The sequence below is a fragment of the Calonectris borealis genome, chromosome 19, assembly GCF_964195595.1.
Source record: "Calonectris borealis chromosome 19, bCalBor7.hap1.2, whole genome shotgun sequence".
Classification (NCBI taxonomy): Eukaryota; Metazoa; Chordata; class Aves; order Procellariiformes; family Procellariidae; genus Calonectris; species Calonectris borealis.
Window position 1 is genome coordinate 11904151 of NC_134330.1, and position 15348 is coordinate 11919498.

Sequence of the window (15348 nt, forward strand, 5' to 3'; positions counted from 1 at the left end):
ACATGGTCTTGTTACCTTAAATACCACTGGATTTAACTGGCTGTACGACATGGGCTGTCATTAACTTCCTGTGACTGGACTGCACTTTGGCAAAACCTTCTTCTCCATCAATGAAATAATTGCCCTTGAAAAAAGACAAACTTTCATTATCTTCAAGCACCATGATGACCGTGTGAGGAAATCATCGGTGACTGCAAAGCAGCCGTGGGATCTCCAAGGGAGTAGCCTTGTTCAGACACTTGCTGACGTGGGCAACATTTTTGGGGTGGTCGGCAATGCAAGAATCAAGAACAGGAGAGACGATCCTTATGAAACTTTTGAGAGGAGAAAACTGATGTGGTCCAACAGGAGAACATTTGGTGGAAGAGCCTTCCCAGCTCCTGTGGGAAGAGCTCACCTGGCTGTGCTGTGAGGATGAGGAGGAGTGGGGAGGAGCACAGACTGTCCAGGTGGTGCCGGGTGGATAGGGTACACTCCTGGGCAAGACGGCAGGATTTACACAATTGCTGAGACTCCCAGACACGGTGCCCAAAGGAGGAGCGTGTTGAAATCCTGCTCATGGCGGGCCCTTCCTGTGCTCCCCTGAGCCAAGGGGTGCTTTTACCCCGGGGGTATTTGGCGCTGATGCTGAATATCCCGATGAGCACTTGCGGTATCGGTCAGGCAGAAACCTCTCACTGTTCCATCTTGTTCATTCATCTTTCGTATGTCGCCAAAGGGTAAGTTCTCATCAAGCGCCTTTCCCAGAGATCATCATCGGGGGCCGTGCTGGCCGTCTTGAAGCAGGCCACTTTGCTTGAAATGCAGCCACTCAGAAGGTTTTAATAACAGCGGCGGGTGTAATTTACTGATATTATAAAGCATTTGTATGGCATCTTTAGCTTCTAACGGAGGCTCAGGTCCTACGTGAGCGCACTGCCTGGAGCCGCTCTTTCAAACGTTGGTCAATGCAGTACGTGGTGATGAGAAGTGGAGCCTCCCGTCTCTTCTCTTACCGGGCAAGTCCAGATAGAAAGTGCCGGCCAGGCTGCAGCCGCGCTCCCCAGCTGCCCGTGGGGCCATCTCGAGCGTTGGCCTCTGCTCTGTATCTTCTCCCCTTCTATTGCTCAAGAAAGACCCATCGCTGCAGGACTCCCATTCACCCCAGTGCTTCACCCCCCGCTGTCACCTTGCGGGTGAGACCCCCGGCTGCCACGGCAGGCTCGCTCTGCAGAGGAGCAAAATAACAGCAGAAGAATTAAAGCATCAAAGGCAAAATATCCCAAAAGACAAAAATTCCGTAAATGTCTTAGGAGCGCAGCGGGGCTTGCACTTGCGAGTTAGATGGGATTTTGGGGGAATAATCACTCTCAGGTTTGACGGTTGGATGGGCTTGAAGGCTGGAACAGCAGAGTAGGTCAGGCGTTAGGCAGTGTGCTAGATCCAGACGCGTGTTCGGGGCTTTATTTGTCTGGCTGTTATACATAGTAGATGACACATCTAATAGATGCACTTAATACATTTTTCATAATACCCGTGTTTGTTTTTCAGCTCGTTTTGTCTCCCTCCAGCCCCCGCCCCGCTCCCTTCCTCGGGAAAGATTTGATTTTTGCTCTACTTATTTTTCCCACCACATTAGGCGATAACATGTAAGAGCAGAAGTCATGTTGCCTTGTGGGCATCAGGCCAACTGTCTGAAGACAAGCTGCCAAACATCATAAAAAAAGAAGGTTGCTAGCACGCTAGTTATGGTGGTAGGAAACATTTCGGAAACTGGAGAAGGAGAGTAACTTGCCCTGCCCGTTTGGGACCTCTGGATGATTTCTTCTGTCATGGAGAGGGCTTGTCTTGTTTTGTCTTTTCCTTCATATACCTCTTTCTTTTTGCAAGGCAAGCGGCCTCATTCGCTGTGTTGGTGCCTAAATACTGGTTCAGATGAGTTGTGTGGTTAAAAACACACTGTCAGGCTGCGAGCACCATCGCGCTTGAGGCTTGGCTCGTCAAAACATCAAACTGCTAAAAACAAATAATGTGGATCTGAGCCTTCAGCTGGGCTGGCGATGCCCAGGGGGGTCATTCCCAGGTTGCTCCAGCCCCCTGCGCGGGGCAGGTCCCTTGCTGGGAGCCTGGCAGAGCGTGAGCGGAGCTCGGTGGTGGATAGGATCCCCGTCCTGTGGTCGGGCACCCCGCGCCTGGGGGAGACGGTGAATGGGTGGGAGGAGGAGGAGGAGGTGACGGTTACGACTTCAAGCTCTGCAGGCTGCCCTCCTTTCCACCCCTGCTGCACCAGCGCAGCAGTTTGGAGGGGAAATGACTGTAAAGCTAAAGAGACGTGTACTACGTGTACTGTTCTGCACCATCTTGGAAAGGGCTTTGGGGGGCAGAAGAGCAGATCCTGCGCAGGGGGGTGGGATGGGGCAGCTTTGCCCCGCGCTAGCGTCAGCTGTATGGTGTGGGCTGCTGCAGCTGAATCGCCTGGGGGCGAATACCTTTGGAAATGGACCTCGGTGAGGTGTAAAGTAGCAGAGGTCTTGCTTTGGTACACAACAGGTTGGCTAGAAGTGTAACTGCCCCAGCAGCTGGGAGCAAAGCGTGCCAGGCACCCGTCCCAAGGCAGACGGGCAGCACGGGGCCAGCCGGAGGATTCAGCACACCCATACCCGTAACCAGCACCGCTGAGGGAAGGCAAAATCGGCTTCAAGCACCGTAACTGGATCTGCCGTTACTTGCTGGAGTCAGACCCTGTTACATTGTTTTAACTTGATTTTCAATGTTTAATTATTCTAACCGAGATAACCCAAACTCCCAGTGTGATTTACTGTCTCTTTTTAAGCATCTGGGTCACAGATATGCTCAGTTAATTAACGTGCTGAATACTCCCTATTTGTCTGCTAGATAATGGATTGATTCATAATTTAAATAAGCAGCTGTGTATATCTTTCCTTTGAACTATAAAAAGCAGGCCGCTGTCATTCATCTCTCTTCACTCCTGAATTTAAATCTGTGTAGGGAAATATTTTGGTGGGATTCCTTAAACACTGCAAATGGAGGAGCCCTTTGTGCGCGGCCCCGCCGCGGCAGCGGGGCTGTCTCGGTGCCGTCTCGGTGCCAGCGGTGCGCTGCCCGCCCAACGCCCCCGAGAACCATCGGCGCTGCCCGCTGCTCCCAGCCTGCACCCCCTTGGCAGCCGAGACGGGTCCCTGGGAGCACTGGGCGGTTGGATGCAGGGGGCATTGCAGGGGTTAGCTGCAATCCTGAGCCTTTGCTTCAGTGCTGAACCGCGGGGGAGATTTGGGCTTGCATCCCCGGGGAACGGGGCCAATTATATATTGGCCTCCTTTGGCTAAGGTTGCTGCCTGGCTGCTGTTGGAGTTGCCGGAGGCTGTGCCAGACACACCAGCAGCATCGTTCGCAGGCCAAAGCAAGGCTGGCTCACCACACGAGAAGCCACAGGCTGGGCCAGCATCACCGGCCAAGCCAGCTGGCTCTAGCTCAAAACCAGGGGAAATCATCCATTGCCCCAGCCTACAGAGTGTTCGGGCCCAAAGCAGGCTGGGGGAGTCTGCCCCGTGATGGGTTTAAGGCTCAGAGTTACTCTTATCCCTTCCCTGTGCCCTAGCTCCTCACCTGCATCTGCAAAAAACCCCAAAACAGCAAGAAAAAAAGGCTGGAGAAAGTTGCTTTTTTCCCCTCTTGTCGGCTCTACTTTCTCTGTGCACCATCCTCACCGTTTTTTTCCTGGGGCTCTGCAAACTTGTCCTTTCTTCTATCACTTTTTAATGATGCTCCAAGGATACTGATGGGCTTTTTCCTCTCCTTCCCTGCCCCGCAGCTTGCACGCTACACCAAGGAGGGATTCCTTCATCTCGGCGCCCTCGGGACCACGATTCTTCTACCCGATACCCGCTGCCTGGTGGATAACGTGAAGAGCCGCTTCCCTCAGCTCCTCGATTGCGAAAAGGTCAAGAGCAGCCTCCATAAGCGCTGGAATTTCATACAGGTTTGTTACGGGTCTGCCATCGATGCTGCTCCTCTGCTTCCCCAACCGTGGGCTGTGGCACATCGTCTTTGGCGAAGTGTGGGACGAAGACGAAATGGTCCCATGCAACAGCGGGTTCCAGGTCCTAGGGCAGAGGGAAAAGGTTAAGAGGGATCAGGGTCAGGGACAGTATTTTAGGACAATTTCCAGTAGAAGTTTCCCTTTCTGATACCCTCAGGTGTATGTAACCTGCCCTGCCGATGACTTCCAGATTTCTTTGTTTCTTACAGATAATCTATGGTGAAATACGTGAAAACGTGATCCTTCTGTCCCAAAGCAGAGTGTAAATAATATACCTTCTACAGAAGTGTCACATCTTCCTAACGCAGGGGTGCAGCCGTGCTGTTTAAAGGTTACAGATGTCCTTTGGTTGCCGACGTGTTAGGGATCTGCGTTGTCAGTGATAAAGGTTGCTCATTCAATTCACATTGATTATTTTAACAGTTATGTTATTGTTTGAATTGCATTACCAGCCAGCTAAGGGCTGTGCACTTGCAGCGATGCCCGAGGACACAGCTGCACTCCTGGGCAGCGCTCGGTCCTGGCTTGCTTCACAGGCAACCCCAGGTCTTCAATTTTTTTAATATTTTCCCCATATCCTTTAATTTTAGAACGGTGCCATCCTGAACAAGGGAACGGGACGATGCTTGGAAGTGGAGAACAGGGGAATGGCCGGCATTGATCTGATTCTTCGCAGCTGCACAGGACAAAGGTGGACAATTAAAAATTTCATCAAGTAAAGGGTGGAAAAGTCAGAGGAGTTTGACTCGAAACATGGCTGACTTGGACTGATCCAACCGGACTCCTTTGGAAAGGACGAAATATCAAAACAGAGCTTTATTCATGTTATTAGGAGAGGACATGGGGGAAATTGGCATTTGTGTCTTTTCATTTTTATTGTATATTAGTCTCCCACAGCTGATTCCAACTGTGTGAAATTGGGTCAGAACTGCTATTTTCTTCTGGCAAGCACTCTAAAAGGTACCACTTACTTCTGCTGGAATGACTATAATGCAGTCTTGTGAGCATTTTACTGACAGGGAATTGTTGCTTTCCCAGATGACTCCAAGTTCTCCCAAAGGGCCAGGTGGGTTTGCGCCACAATCGGAGTCGAGAGACCCTGGATATACCTGCCTGGCAAGCATGAAAACTTACGTGCTTGTCAGAGGAAAAGGTTGCCAAGCCCCAAATGAGCTGAGTTTGAAAGACGCGGTGTTTTGCTAGGTCCTCCCTCTCTTTTCCCCTTCTTGCCCCTGCATCCAGCAGCCCCGTTCTGCGGTCTGGGAGAGGCAAAGCTCTCAGAGACACCCCGGCAGCTCCCGTGGATCACAGATATCACAAAATCCTATTGATTAATAAAACCACTGATCTCGCATTGCCCCCTCTCCATCGCCCACGCGCTGCTGCACAAGCCAGCCCATGCAGCACCAGTCCCTCCCGTGGAGACCCCAGATGGGTTCCCCTTGGAAAAGACCTCGGATGTATGCCTGCCTGTTTGGGCAGTTGCCTGCCCTTTTGGGTATCGGTCGGACTCACGTGTGGTGAGGAGGGCTTGCGGGATGCTTCCTTCCCTGCAGGAGCCTGGGGAGCTGCAGATCCACCTTGCCCTCCCAGCAGAGCTGCTGGCCTGGCACTGTCCCCTTGGAGACCCACCTTTACCCTTTTTTTGCTCTTTTCTTGTAGAAGTGAGGATGGCTGTGCTGGTGCGTGCCACAGGCTGAGAGGACGTAACGCGAGAGAAAGCCCCGCTCGGGCTTCCCTCCCGTGGAGGCTACAGGGTTTGTTTTTAAAGCATTCTTGCTCTGAATGAAGACCTTAATAATGGTGGTCTCCGTAATTTTGTAGTGGTGTAGTTCTCTTCCTGAGGCTCAAGCGCACCTATCCTGCCTGGTCAGCGTGAGACTGTGGTCAAGGTCCACCCCGAACAGCGTGCGTTGCTGCAGTCCTTCAAGGGCGATGGTGAAGGGAGGAAGGGAGAGGGAGGGCAAGAGACCAATAAATGGCAGTTTGGCTGAAATTCTTGACCTTGAAGTCACTTGAGGCTTGTTAATACGGTGGGGCGATCTCACCCGCTTTTTTTGGCCCCCAGTAATCTTGGCCACCAAATCTACCCAGCCGTCATGGGAGACCGTTGGTTTGAGGTCCTGATGTCTGGCTAACTGACAAAGGGAAACGTGGTCTTGCAAAGTTGTTTTACGTGGATGCTAGACTAATGGGTGGATACAGGCTTCGCTCGGTGGAGAGGAGAAGCCAGCCCATCTCCTGTCCTTCTCATGGAATAATACTCTTTCTGGTTGCCCTCTGGCTAGGGTGCACTAAAATATATTAATATATGAGATGTACGTGTAAATATGTTTCCCAAAGACGGGATGTGCACAGAGTTGTTTGCTGCAGAGCACTCATGCCTGTCTTCCATTTGCATCAGGATGAAGCTACCTGGATGTTTAATGAGTTTAATTTTCAATGCCATGCAGCAGGTTTATAACTGATGTTTTAGTAATTTATTGAACAGAAGCAGATATATTTCATTGTTCCTTCTACAGCAATGAGCATCACATAGGACTGATTGTTCATTTAGGCTTGACAAGACTTCCTCATCCATTGGGGTTGTCTCTGATTTTTTTCCCTTGCCTTCCTTAACGAAGTAAAACCTCTTAGTTGTCCTGAATTGCAAAGTAGGGAGTCAACGTAGAATTTTGCTCTCTTATTCGCTGTTGCATCATCTCTTGTGTAATAAATTTTAGCACTTACAAACCCAACATGATCACAATGTCTTTAGATGCATGATGTATTTCCCCTTGCATTTGTTGCTGCCTTCTAAGAAAAGCAATTTACTGATGAAGTGAACTCCAGGAAAGTCTGGGGGATTTGGGACTTCACAGCTAATGGTCAAAACGGTAAAATGCCCTTTAATTGAGCAATCAGTTCACTGTCAGTCATCAGTGGCAGCCACATATTGTTTAGTGTTGGGAAAAGCCCGCATGTTTCAGGATAAACAACCAAAAAGCCCTTGGATGTTGCCTGTGCTATAATTCACGGTTCCCAGTTCAGCTCTAGTCCTGCCAGCGCCCAGGGCGCCGACAGATGGGCTTTGTCAGATTTAATCGTGGTGGTACAAGGTGTCCCCTCCCCCCGCCTTCCATCTGCTTCCGCTGCCGGAGGTTTCTGTCCCCGTCACTGGCAGCAGAAACGCATGTGTGGCCGCACCTCGGCTACCGGAATTCGCAGGACGTGCTTCAGCCACCGGGCAGGAGGGACTTGCTCTGTTCAACGCACCGGATTGTCAGCCCAAGTCACTCTGGGACGGCCACGCGGCTGCGCTCGGGAGGCAGCAGCCCCTGGCAGAAGCGGGGTGCACCACCGAGCATCTCCAGCTGCCTGGTGGCCTTTGGGCTGCCTCTTGGAGGTGACGTACGGGCGCTCGGGAGCTTGTCAGGCGACCTGGCGATGGGGATCCTGTTGGTGATGGGCTTTTTTGAGCCTTTTAAAAAATGAAGGTTCAGATATGTGTTTCCTTCATGCTCCATAAAGAAAGCAAATGCCTGAATATCCAAAAGGAAGGGGACGGTGGAAATGAACACTTCGCTCCAGGACCCTCAGGTGGGGCAGAAACCTTGGTGGTGGTTTGCCTCTTCTCACTGGTGTACTTCAAAATGCTTTAAAATGACTGAGAAGAAGCAGCATGAGTAAAATCAGGATTAAAAGCGAGAATTTAATCTGCTGTGTCCGCGTAACTGAAGTTCTCTCCTGACATTGGTTTGTGACATGCAGAGATGATTGCTGAGGCAACGACCCGAGGTCCGCACCCTCCTAAACCGTAGAAATCTGTCTTAGAAATCTGGATCTAAATGTTGCATCTTGCGCTTATCTCTAATAATATGTTAATTGCTTTAAAAAGTGATATCGAAGTGGTTCTTATTAAATATATGATTTGAGCCTTGCCTCTTGAGTGATTTTAAAAAGATTCACTGCTGATGAGATACAGAGGCAGTCATTCTTCTCTGTTACTTATTTAATAGAAAAGTGCTGCTGTTTTAATGGAACTTCCATTGTAAAAAGAAATGGAAATGCAGGAGAAGTCAAGAGAGATGGGCGATGCAGATTAACCTCCCGGTTCATCCATCCCTGCCGGCTGCCACTCACCAAGACAATGCAGTTACATTCCAGAAGCTGAAAAGAGACGTTACATGGTAAAAAAGCAGCGCTTGCAAATGCGGTCCTGTACCCAGGCTGGGTGTTTTTAAATGTAACCTGAAGCTTGGGGCACTTCTTAGACCCACTTTCTTACATCCATATTGTCCTAAAAAACAGGTTGGCCAGTGATGTGGTGTCCCTATAAGGACAGCAAGGTATGGGCAGGTATGTGGCCATGCAAGAGGGAAGTTTATCTGTGGGTGCACCGTGTAACAAGGGCACGGCTGCAGTTCTGATGGGAGCAGCAGCTCTCCCCCGAGCTGAGGCCACAGCAGGCTGTTGGCATGAGTCCAGGGAAGTGTAGCCCCCAACCTTGGGGCCCTTTGTGCAGAGCCTGGTAAACAGAGCTCCGTCATCGAGCGTCCCGTTCGCAGCCCCAGCTCTCCTGAAGGGTGACACAAGATGGAAACCTGTGTTCTTCTTGTGCGCGTTTTAGACGCTCGAGACTTTCTAAGGGGAAAGGTCCAGGTTAGAGAACGGTGCGGTCTGATGTGCTTTACGGCAGATTGAAGTCAACAGTGAGCTCTTCCGCTGTCAAAGCCCGTAGCAGGACCTTTGTGCTGCCCAGGGCAGAGAGCCAAACTTTCAGAAAGTTCCCTCTAAACCCTCAAATGAAGTTCAACTGCTGTCATGTTGAAGTGAAAAGTTTAACTCATGGACTCCCAATAGAAAAGCCTCTCTGCTTGATCACCGAGCAATTTGGGCACTCATCCCTTGCTAATAGGTACAGATTTAAGCACTCCACTCTGCAGTGTGGAATCAGGCATTTGGAAATCTCCACAGCTCACCTTTGCAGATGAGAAGCCGCCTAGCATTGGGTTGGGAAGTGGAGAAGCATATATGACCATTATGAATCTCAGCTGGATTTCCAGGGACGTTGGGATGAAGTATTAAGGGCCCTTCCCTGTCACTGCCTAAGCAAAGTAATCTGTAGGTGGTCCGCCAAGCGTCAGAAAAACTTGGTGCCAGATTCAGGGGCGTAAACCCTTCCAGCCCCAGCACCCCAGTGCTGGAAAGGTGAGGGGCTGAGCTCTTCTGAAAGGTGGGCTGATCCTGTGTGTTGGGAGGAGGCGGTTCCTGGAATCACTGTTCTTATAAATCAAAAAATTCCCCAAATTATTAATGGCTTTAAACCTTCCTGCAGGCAGGAGCCACACAACACGCTGAAGCCGGTGAAGTTGCTCAGCTCATTCAGGTTTTCAGTGAAGTCAGTGCTGGTGGGACTGGGATCTCAGCTGCACCTTTTGCTTAGAAGCAAAGTGACGGCGTCCTTCCAGCAACACATTCAAAATAAAATAACATAGCAGGAATGACAAGCTTGAAATCCCAGCTCAGCAGTCTCCACTTACCGAGGATATCTTGCTGAGAGCAAGTGGGTTAAGTGTCACATCCCACGGGGATTACTGTGATAAATACCCGCTGATGTCTCAGCTGGGTGCAGCAGCTGGTGCCATCCATGGCTCCTCACCCCGGGGAGGTCTCACCTACGGGCTGAGGTAGGAATTTGTGGTGGTTTAACCCAGCAGGCAGCCAAACACCGCACAGCCGCTCGCTCACACTCCCTCCACCCCCCCGCCCCACAGTGGGATGGGGGAGAGAATTGGAAAAAAAAGTAAAATTTGTGGATTGAGATAAAGACAGTTTAACAGAACAGAAAAGGAAGGGATGATACTACTACTACCACTACTACCACTACTACCACTACTACTACTACTACTACTACTACTACTACTACTACTACCACCACCAATAATAATAATCATGAGAGAATATACAAAATGAGTGATGCACAATGCAGTTGCTCACCACCTGCCGACCCAAGCAGCAATCGCTACTTCCTGGACCACGCCTCTTATTTATATATTAAGCATGACGTCATGTGGTATGGAATACCCCATTGGCCAGTTGGGTCAGCTGTCCTGGCTATGCTCCCTCCCAGCTTCTTGTGCACCTGGCAGAGCATGGGAAGCTGAAAAGTCCTTGACCATGTCAGCACTACTTAGCAACAACTAAACCATCAGTGTGTTATCAACGTTCTTCTCATACTAAATCCAAAACACAGCACTAGGAAGAAATTTAACTTTATCTCAGCCGAAACCAGGACAGAATTATAGCAGAAAAAAAGGGTCAGTTCCTATTTACAGGACTGCTAGTTTGGGTTACTCATGCAAGCCCCAGCTGAGAATTTGGCCCAAGTGCTTTGGGTCGTGCTTGGAGCTGAGATACCTCATGCCAGTTGTGTTCAAGGCAGTGCCATTTATTGGGAAAATAATAACCTAGGCATTAGCTCCAGGGTCTCCTAAAGCGCTAAATACTTATTTTGAAGGCATGCAGGAATCGCTACCTAGAACAGCCATCCTGAGCCTCTGTGTCAAGTGTTGATCCTCTGACAGAAGGCAAAATAACAAGAAGAAAGATTGTATAACCTGGAGAGCTTTCCAGAGGAGGAGTTTCTTATTTTATTCCCATCTGGTGGCTCTGAGACGTGATGGGTAATAGCTCTCCGAATGTCTTTCCTGGCTATTGTAATTCTAGGTTTTATTGTTATAGGCAAGTATTTCATAGTTAGGTAAGAACCCGTGCAGGAACTAATTTCTTACTGTGCTCTTCAGATATCACAGCCGGGAGAAAAATAACAGCGGAGTGGGGACAAGGTGATTTGCTGTGCTGAGATGCAGAATTGACACCCAGCACTGAACCGGTAACAACTTCTGGCATTTTGAGAGCAGAACTGCTACTGCGAGGATCCTTTTAGCCTTGCAAGCTCCCCGTGCGGAGGCTGGGTTATTTCCCACAGTGCTCCTCAGCACTGAAAATGTGCTTGAAGCCTTATCCTGGGAAAACTGGCCCGGATGAGCCCCGTATGGCAGATGGCACAGAGCTTCCACGTGGGTCATTGGCATGTGCAGGAGCTTCCCGAGGCTGCAGAGATGCTGAGCTGAGGAGAGGTGTGGTGGGTTTGAACTTGGATGGCTGCTGGATGCCCACCCAGCTGCTCTCTCACCCACCCTCCACAATAGGGCAGGGGGAGAAAGTAAGATGAAAAAGCTCGTGGGTCAGGATAAGGGCAGGGAGATCGCTCACCAATCACCATCATGGTAAAACAGACTTGTCTTGGGGAAAAATAATTTAATTTATTGTCTTTAAAAATGGAGTGGGATGGTGAGAAGCAAAAACAAAACTAAAACCACGTTCTCCCCAACATCCCCTTTTTTTCCAGGCTCAATTTCACTCTGTCGTTCCCAATTCTTCTACCTCCTCCCCACTCCCCAGGCAGTCCATAACACTTTGTCTATGTCGAGCCTTTCTCACACTTTGCCCCTGCGCCATTGTGGGGTCCCTCCCATGGGATAAAGTCCTTCACGAAGTGCTCCAGCGTGTGTCCCCCATGGGCCACAGTGCCTGCCAGAAAACCTGCTCCAGCACGGGTTGTCCATGAGCTGCAGCTTCCTTCAGGGCATCTCCACCCGCTCCGGCATGGGGTCCTCCACGGACTGCAGTGTGGTTTCTGCTCCCCCAGGGTTTCCTCCATGGGCTGCAGGGGGACAACCTGGTTCACCATGGTCTTCTCCAGCAGTTATAGAGGAATCTCTGCTCCCGCACCTGGAGCACCTCCTTCTTCTCTGACCTCAGTATCTGCAGGGCTGTTTCTCTCACATTTTTCTCGCTCCTCTCTCGCACAGCTGCTGTGCAGCATTTTTTACCCTTTCTTAAATATGTTCTCCCAGCGGTGCCGCCAGCTCCACTGCTGGGCTCAGCTTTGGCAGCAGCAGGTCCATTTTGGGGTTGCCCAGACCCTGAGTTCGACCTTGCTCTGCCCTGTGCCCGCTTGCCCAGGTGGGACCTCGTGCAGCTCCTGGAGTAAAGCAGGGGACAGGACAACTCTGGTTGTGGGAGGGAGGGAGGAATTATGATGGAAAGGAGGGTTGCCCCTTGCCATCGGCGGTTTTGCAATGACTGTGAGCATCCGAGGAGCTGTTACACCTTCGGAGGGGGTTCTTCGCCCAGAGCTCCAGGCCAGGCAGTCTAGGACACTGTTGCCCCGGGTGGGGAGGCAGATGGTGTGGGAGCGACCCTTCCAGCCCAAGCCCGGCCGTGGGTCTCTGCCGTGAGCTGCTCCCTTTGCCCACCCTCCCCGGGCCCCCCCCTCGTCCCGCTGGGCTGCGCTGGGAGCAGGGCGGGAGCAGCGGCTGCCCCGGCGTTGTCCTCCCCCGCTGCCCCCCGCTCGGCTTTGCCCCTCGACTCCAGTGTCGTCTCACCGGTACCTTCACTCCCTTCAGGTTTTCCACTTTGGTGCTATTTTTGTTCCACTTTCCCTTTGTCTTTAGTGCTGTCTTGTCTCAGTTTTTGTGTCTGGGGCTGCCTTACATTCCCCTCTTTGTTCCCTGCGTGAGTTTGCTCCATCTCTGTCCTCTCTCGTTCCTTTATTCTCCACGTGTCTTCTTTTGTTTGCTCTCTCTTTCCTTTCCTATTTCTTTTGATTGCTTATTTCCACTACCGATTTTTTTCACTCTTTCTTATTCTTTCCTGTTTCATCCCTCTTCTTTTTTCCTCTTGCTTTGTTTTCCCCGTATTCTTGTGCCCTCTGCTAGTCGTTTCGCTCTCTCTACATCATTGTTTTGCTGTTTAGATTCCCCATCTACCGCTTTCCTCTCCGAGTTTGCATTTTGAGTTGGAAACCAGTCTGTGTTTCTTTCTTTAAATTTTAATCATAGTGCCTATAATCCAAATCCTTTTTTTTTTTTCTTTTTATTGCTCATAAATAGACATCAGCTTGTTATAGCAGCTGGTACCCCTCCTGCCTCCGCCAGCGCTGCAGTGCTTTGACACAGGCTGGGTGGTGGTGGTCGCACGCCAAAGCCATGGCTTTTTCCAGACTCTGAGACCTCCCTGCCATGAAAAGGTGCGGGCGATGGGTAGGTGCTGCTTTCAAGCAGCAGAAAGCCGCGGTGTTTGGGGACGCGTCTCTCAGGTGGAGGAGTGAGCCTGTGGTCCTTCGTTGAGAGGGGCCGGGTCCCTCACGCAGAGGGAGGGGGAAAGGGATTAGGGTAGATGCGAGGATGTCAGGGTCTCAGGAACCTGGCTTTGCTGTGGGCCGAGATTGTCTTTTTTTCTCATAAGGAAAAAACCCCAAAATACTCTACCAGTCTTTATGCTACCCCAGTTGAGCTGAAGAAATGCCCAGATGCCTGTCCAGATGCCCCATAGTGAGTCAGTGGTGGGACCGTGTAGAACTTCCAGGGGAAAAGCCAGGAGCTGCACGGGGTGGAGGAAATAAAGGAAGATGGAAGACATTAGGGCCAGATTTGCTGAGAGGGGAAACGGGCTGCTCGCTCCAGGGTTGGGCCTGTCTTTGGCCATGAGGAAGGTGCCCGACCCAGCCCGGGGCCCCGGGAAGGGCCAGCCCTGCCATGCCCGGCGCCTGTGCACGGGTCACCCCCAGCCCCAGCGCAGGTGGGGCCGGGCTGGGAGGCACCCAGCAGCTTCTGCGTCCCCCGGGGCGGCCGTGCCCAGGCCCCTCCTGGCAGATGTTCATCCCATCTGCTCCTGAACAGCCGCTGATGGTTCATCAGTGCTTCCTCAGGCACCACCGTGCTCGCTGTCAGAAACATTGTTCACGTGTCTAAGATGAATTTTCCTGCTCGAATGGCAAGCCCGAGCCTTTCTGCCGTCCCCAGCCCCGACAGCGAGGCTGGATGGATTTTTTCCTTCTGCTCCTATTCCCTGTGTCGTGTTTCTTCTGGTCCAGAAAAGAGCGAGCTGCGGCTCTTTCATGCTTCCTAGCCCAAAAGAGGCAGCTCCCTCTTGCTCATCCCGGACCGCTGGAGCCAGGAATCGCTGCAGAGAGGCTTCACGTATCCCAAACCCTCAACGGGAGGTGACAGCAAGGGACCATCCCGCTGCTGAGCATGTGACCCAGTGGCCTGGGACCGCCAGGTGAAAGCTTGGCCCCAATATAAATCATAAACCCCATTAATTATAGGCAATCTATAGAGCAAGGTCACGGTCTCACGTTTACTTTCCCACTAGGATAATTTAGTTGACCTCCTCTGTTTAAGTGTAACAGCTCCTGCTGAGCTGCTTTGTTGCAGTTGATAGCAAGATAATTATAATCCCATCAGTGGTTAAACGGTTTCAACAGGCAAAAGAGACACTCTTCAGGCCTTTGATGGATATCTAACAGCTCCCAGAGATTTGATATTAATCAGCTGCTATCTCTTGACTGCTGGGAGGCAAGCGATCACTGACAATAGCAGGCGAGGGAAAACATGATTTTTCTGAGATGCACGTTTAAAAAAAAATAATGCTTTGCAAGGAGCGTGCTCTCGGGCTGAATGCCGGAGCCGGCTGTTAGCTGTTCCTGCTTGCTTTGCTACAGAAGCGGCCTCGGAGCTAGAAATCTTGCTCCCAGCCGTCGATGATCCCGGTTAGCACCAATTTCCTTTGACTGCAGGTGAAGGGATGTGAACGAGAGCGTCCACCCGTTGCAATCAGAGGAGGGGGGATTTTGTCATTAGTCTTGCATGAATTATTTAACAGTTGGATTTGCAAGGTGAGGAGTGAAAAACGTCGGTTAAAATGTTACTTAATATTTGATTGCATACAAAACGAAGGCCCCACAGTATTTGAATCCTTCCCGGGAAAAGGTGGCAGGTAAAATGTATTTATTACTCAAGCCTTTAAAGCGGAGTCCTTAAAACCTTAAAATCAAACAAGCTGCTTTTCATGTTTTAATGAACGATTTCCCCCATAGTGCAAATTTGTGCGTGAAATTACAAAAAGTAATAAGCTCATCCATTTCTCTACAATTTTGCTATTAAACTGCAATGAGACAGACAATCCAGTCAATAATGCTAATACCATTCTTCGCAAGAAGTCAGCCGTGCCGAGGGCCTTTGAGCACGAAACTCTTCCCGCTCCCATCCTGCGGGGCAGGGACATGGTTTTACCCTGAATACTTGGGATCTTAACCTACGGAATTGCATCCTATAATATGTCTCGCTAAAAGACTGGACTCCGATGAGCCTCTGAATAGCTAAACAGCGCAGAAAAAGTGCAATTGTTTTCCAAGGAGGGTTTTATTTTTTTAAATTTTTAATCTGGTTAGGAGTGCACACAGTTCTGTTGGGTTTTGC

At 50.6% G+C, this 15348-nt stretch overlaps 1 protein-coding gene across 1 annotated transcript in view; it reads left to right on the forward strand.

Annotated features, from left to right (window-relative positions):
* GALNT17 (polypeptide N-acetylgalactosaminyltransferase 17) overlaps window positions 1-7952 on the forward strand; it is a 215053-nt gene extending 207101 nt beyond the window's left edge. Inside the window, exons 10-11 of the mRNA XM_075169018.1 lie at window positions 3812-3979; window positions 4630-7952. Coding sequence (XP_075025119.1) covers window positions 3812-3979; window positions 4630-4758 — 297 coding nt within the window. The 3' untranslated portion in view covers window positions 4759-7952. The remainder of the gene's footprint in view (window positions 1-3811; window positions 3980-4629) is intronic.
* The last annotated feature ends 7396 nt before the right edge of the window (window positions 7953-15348 follow it).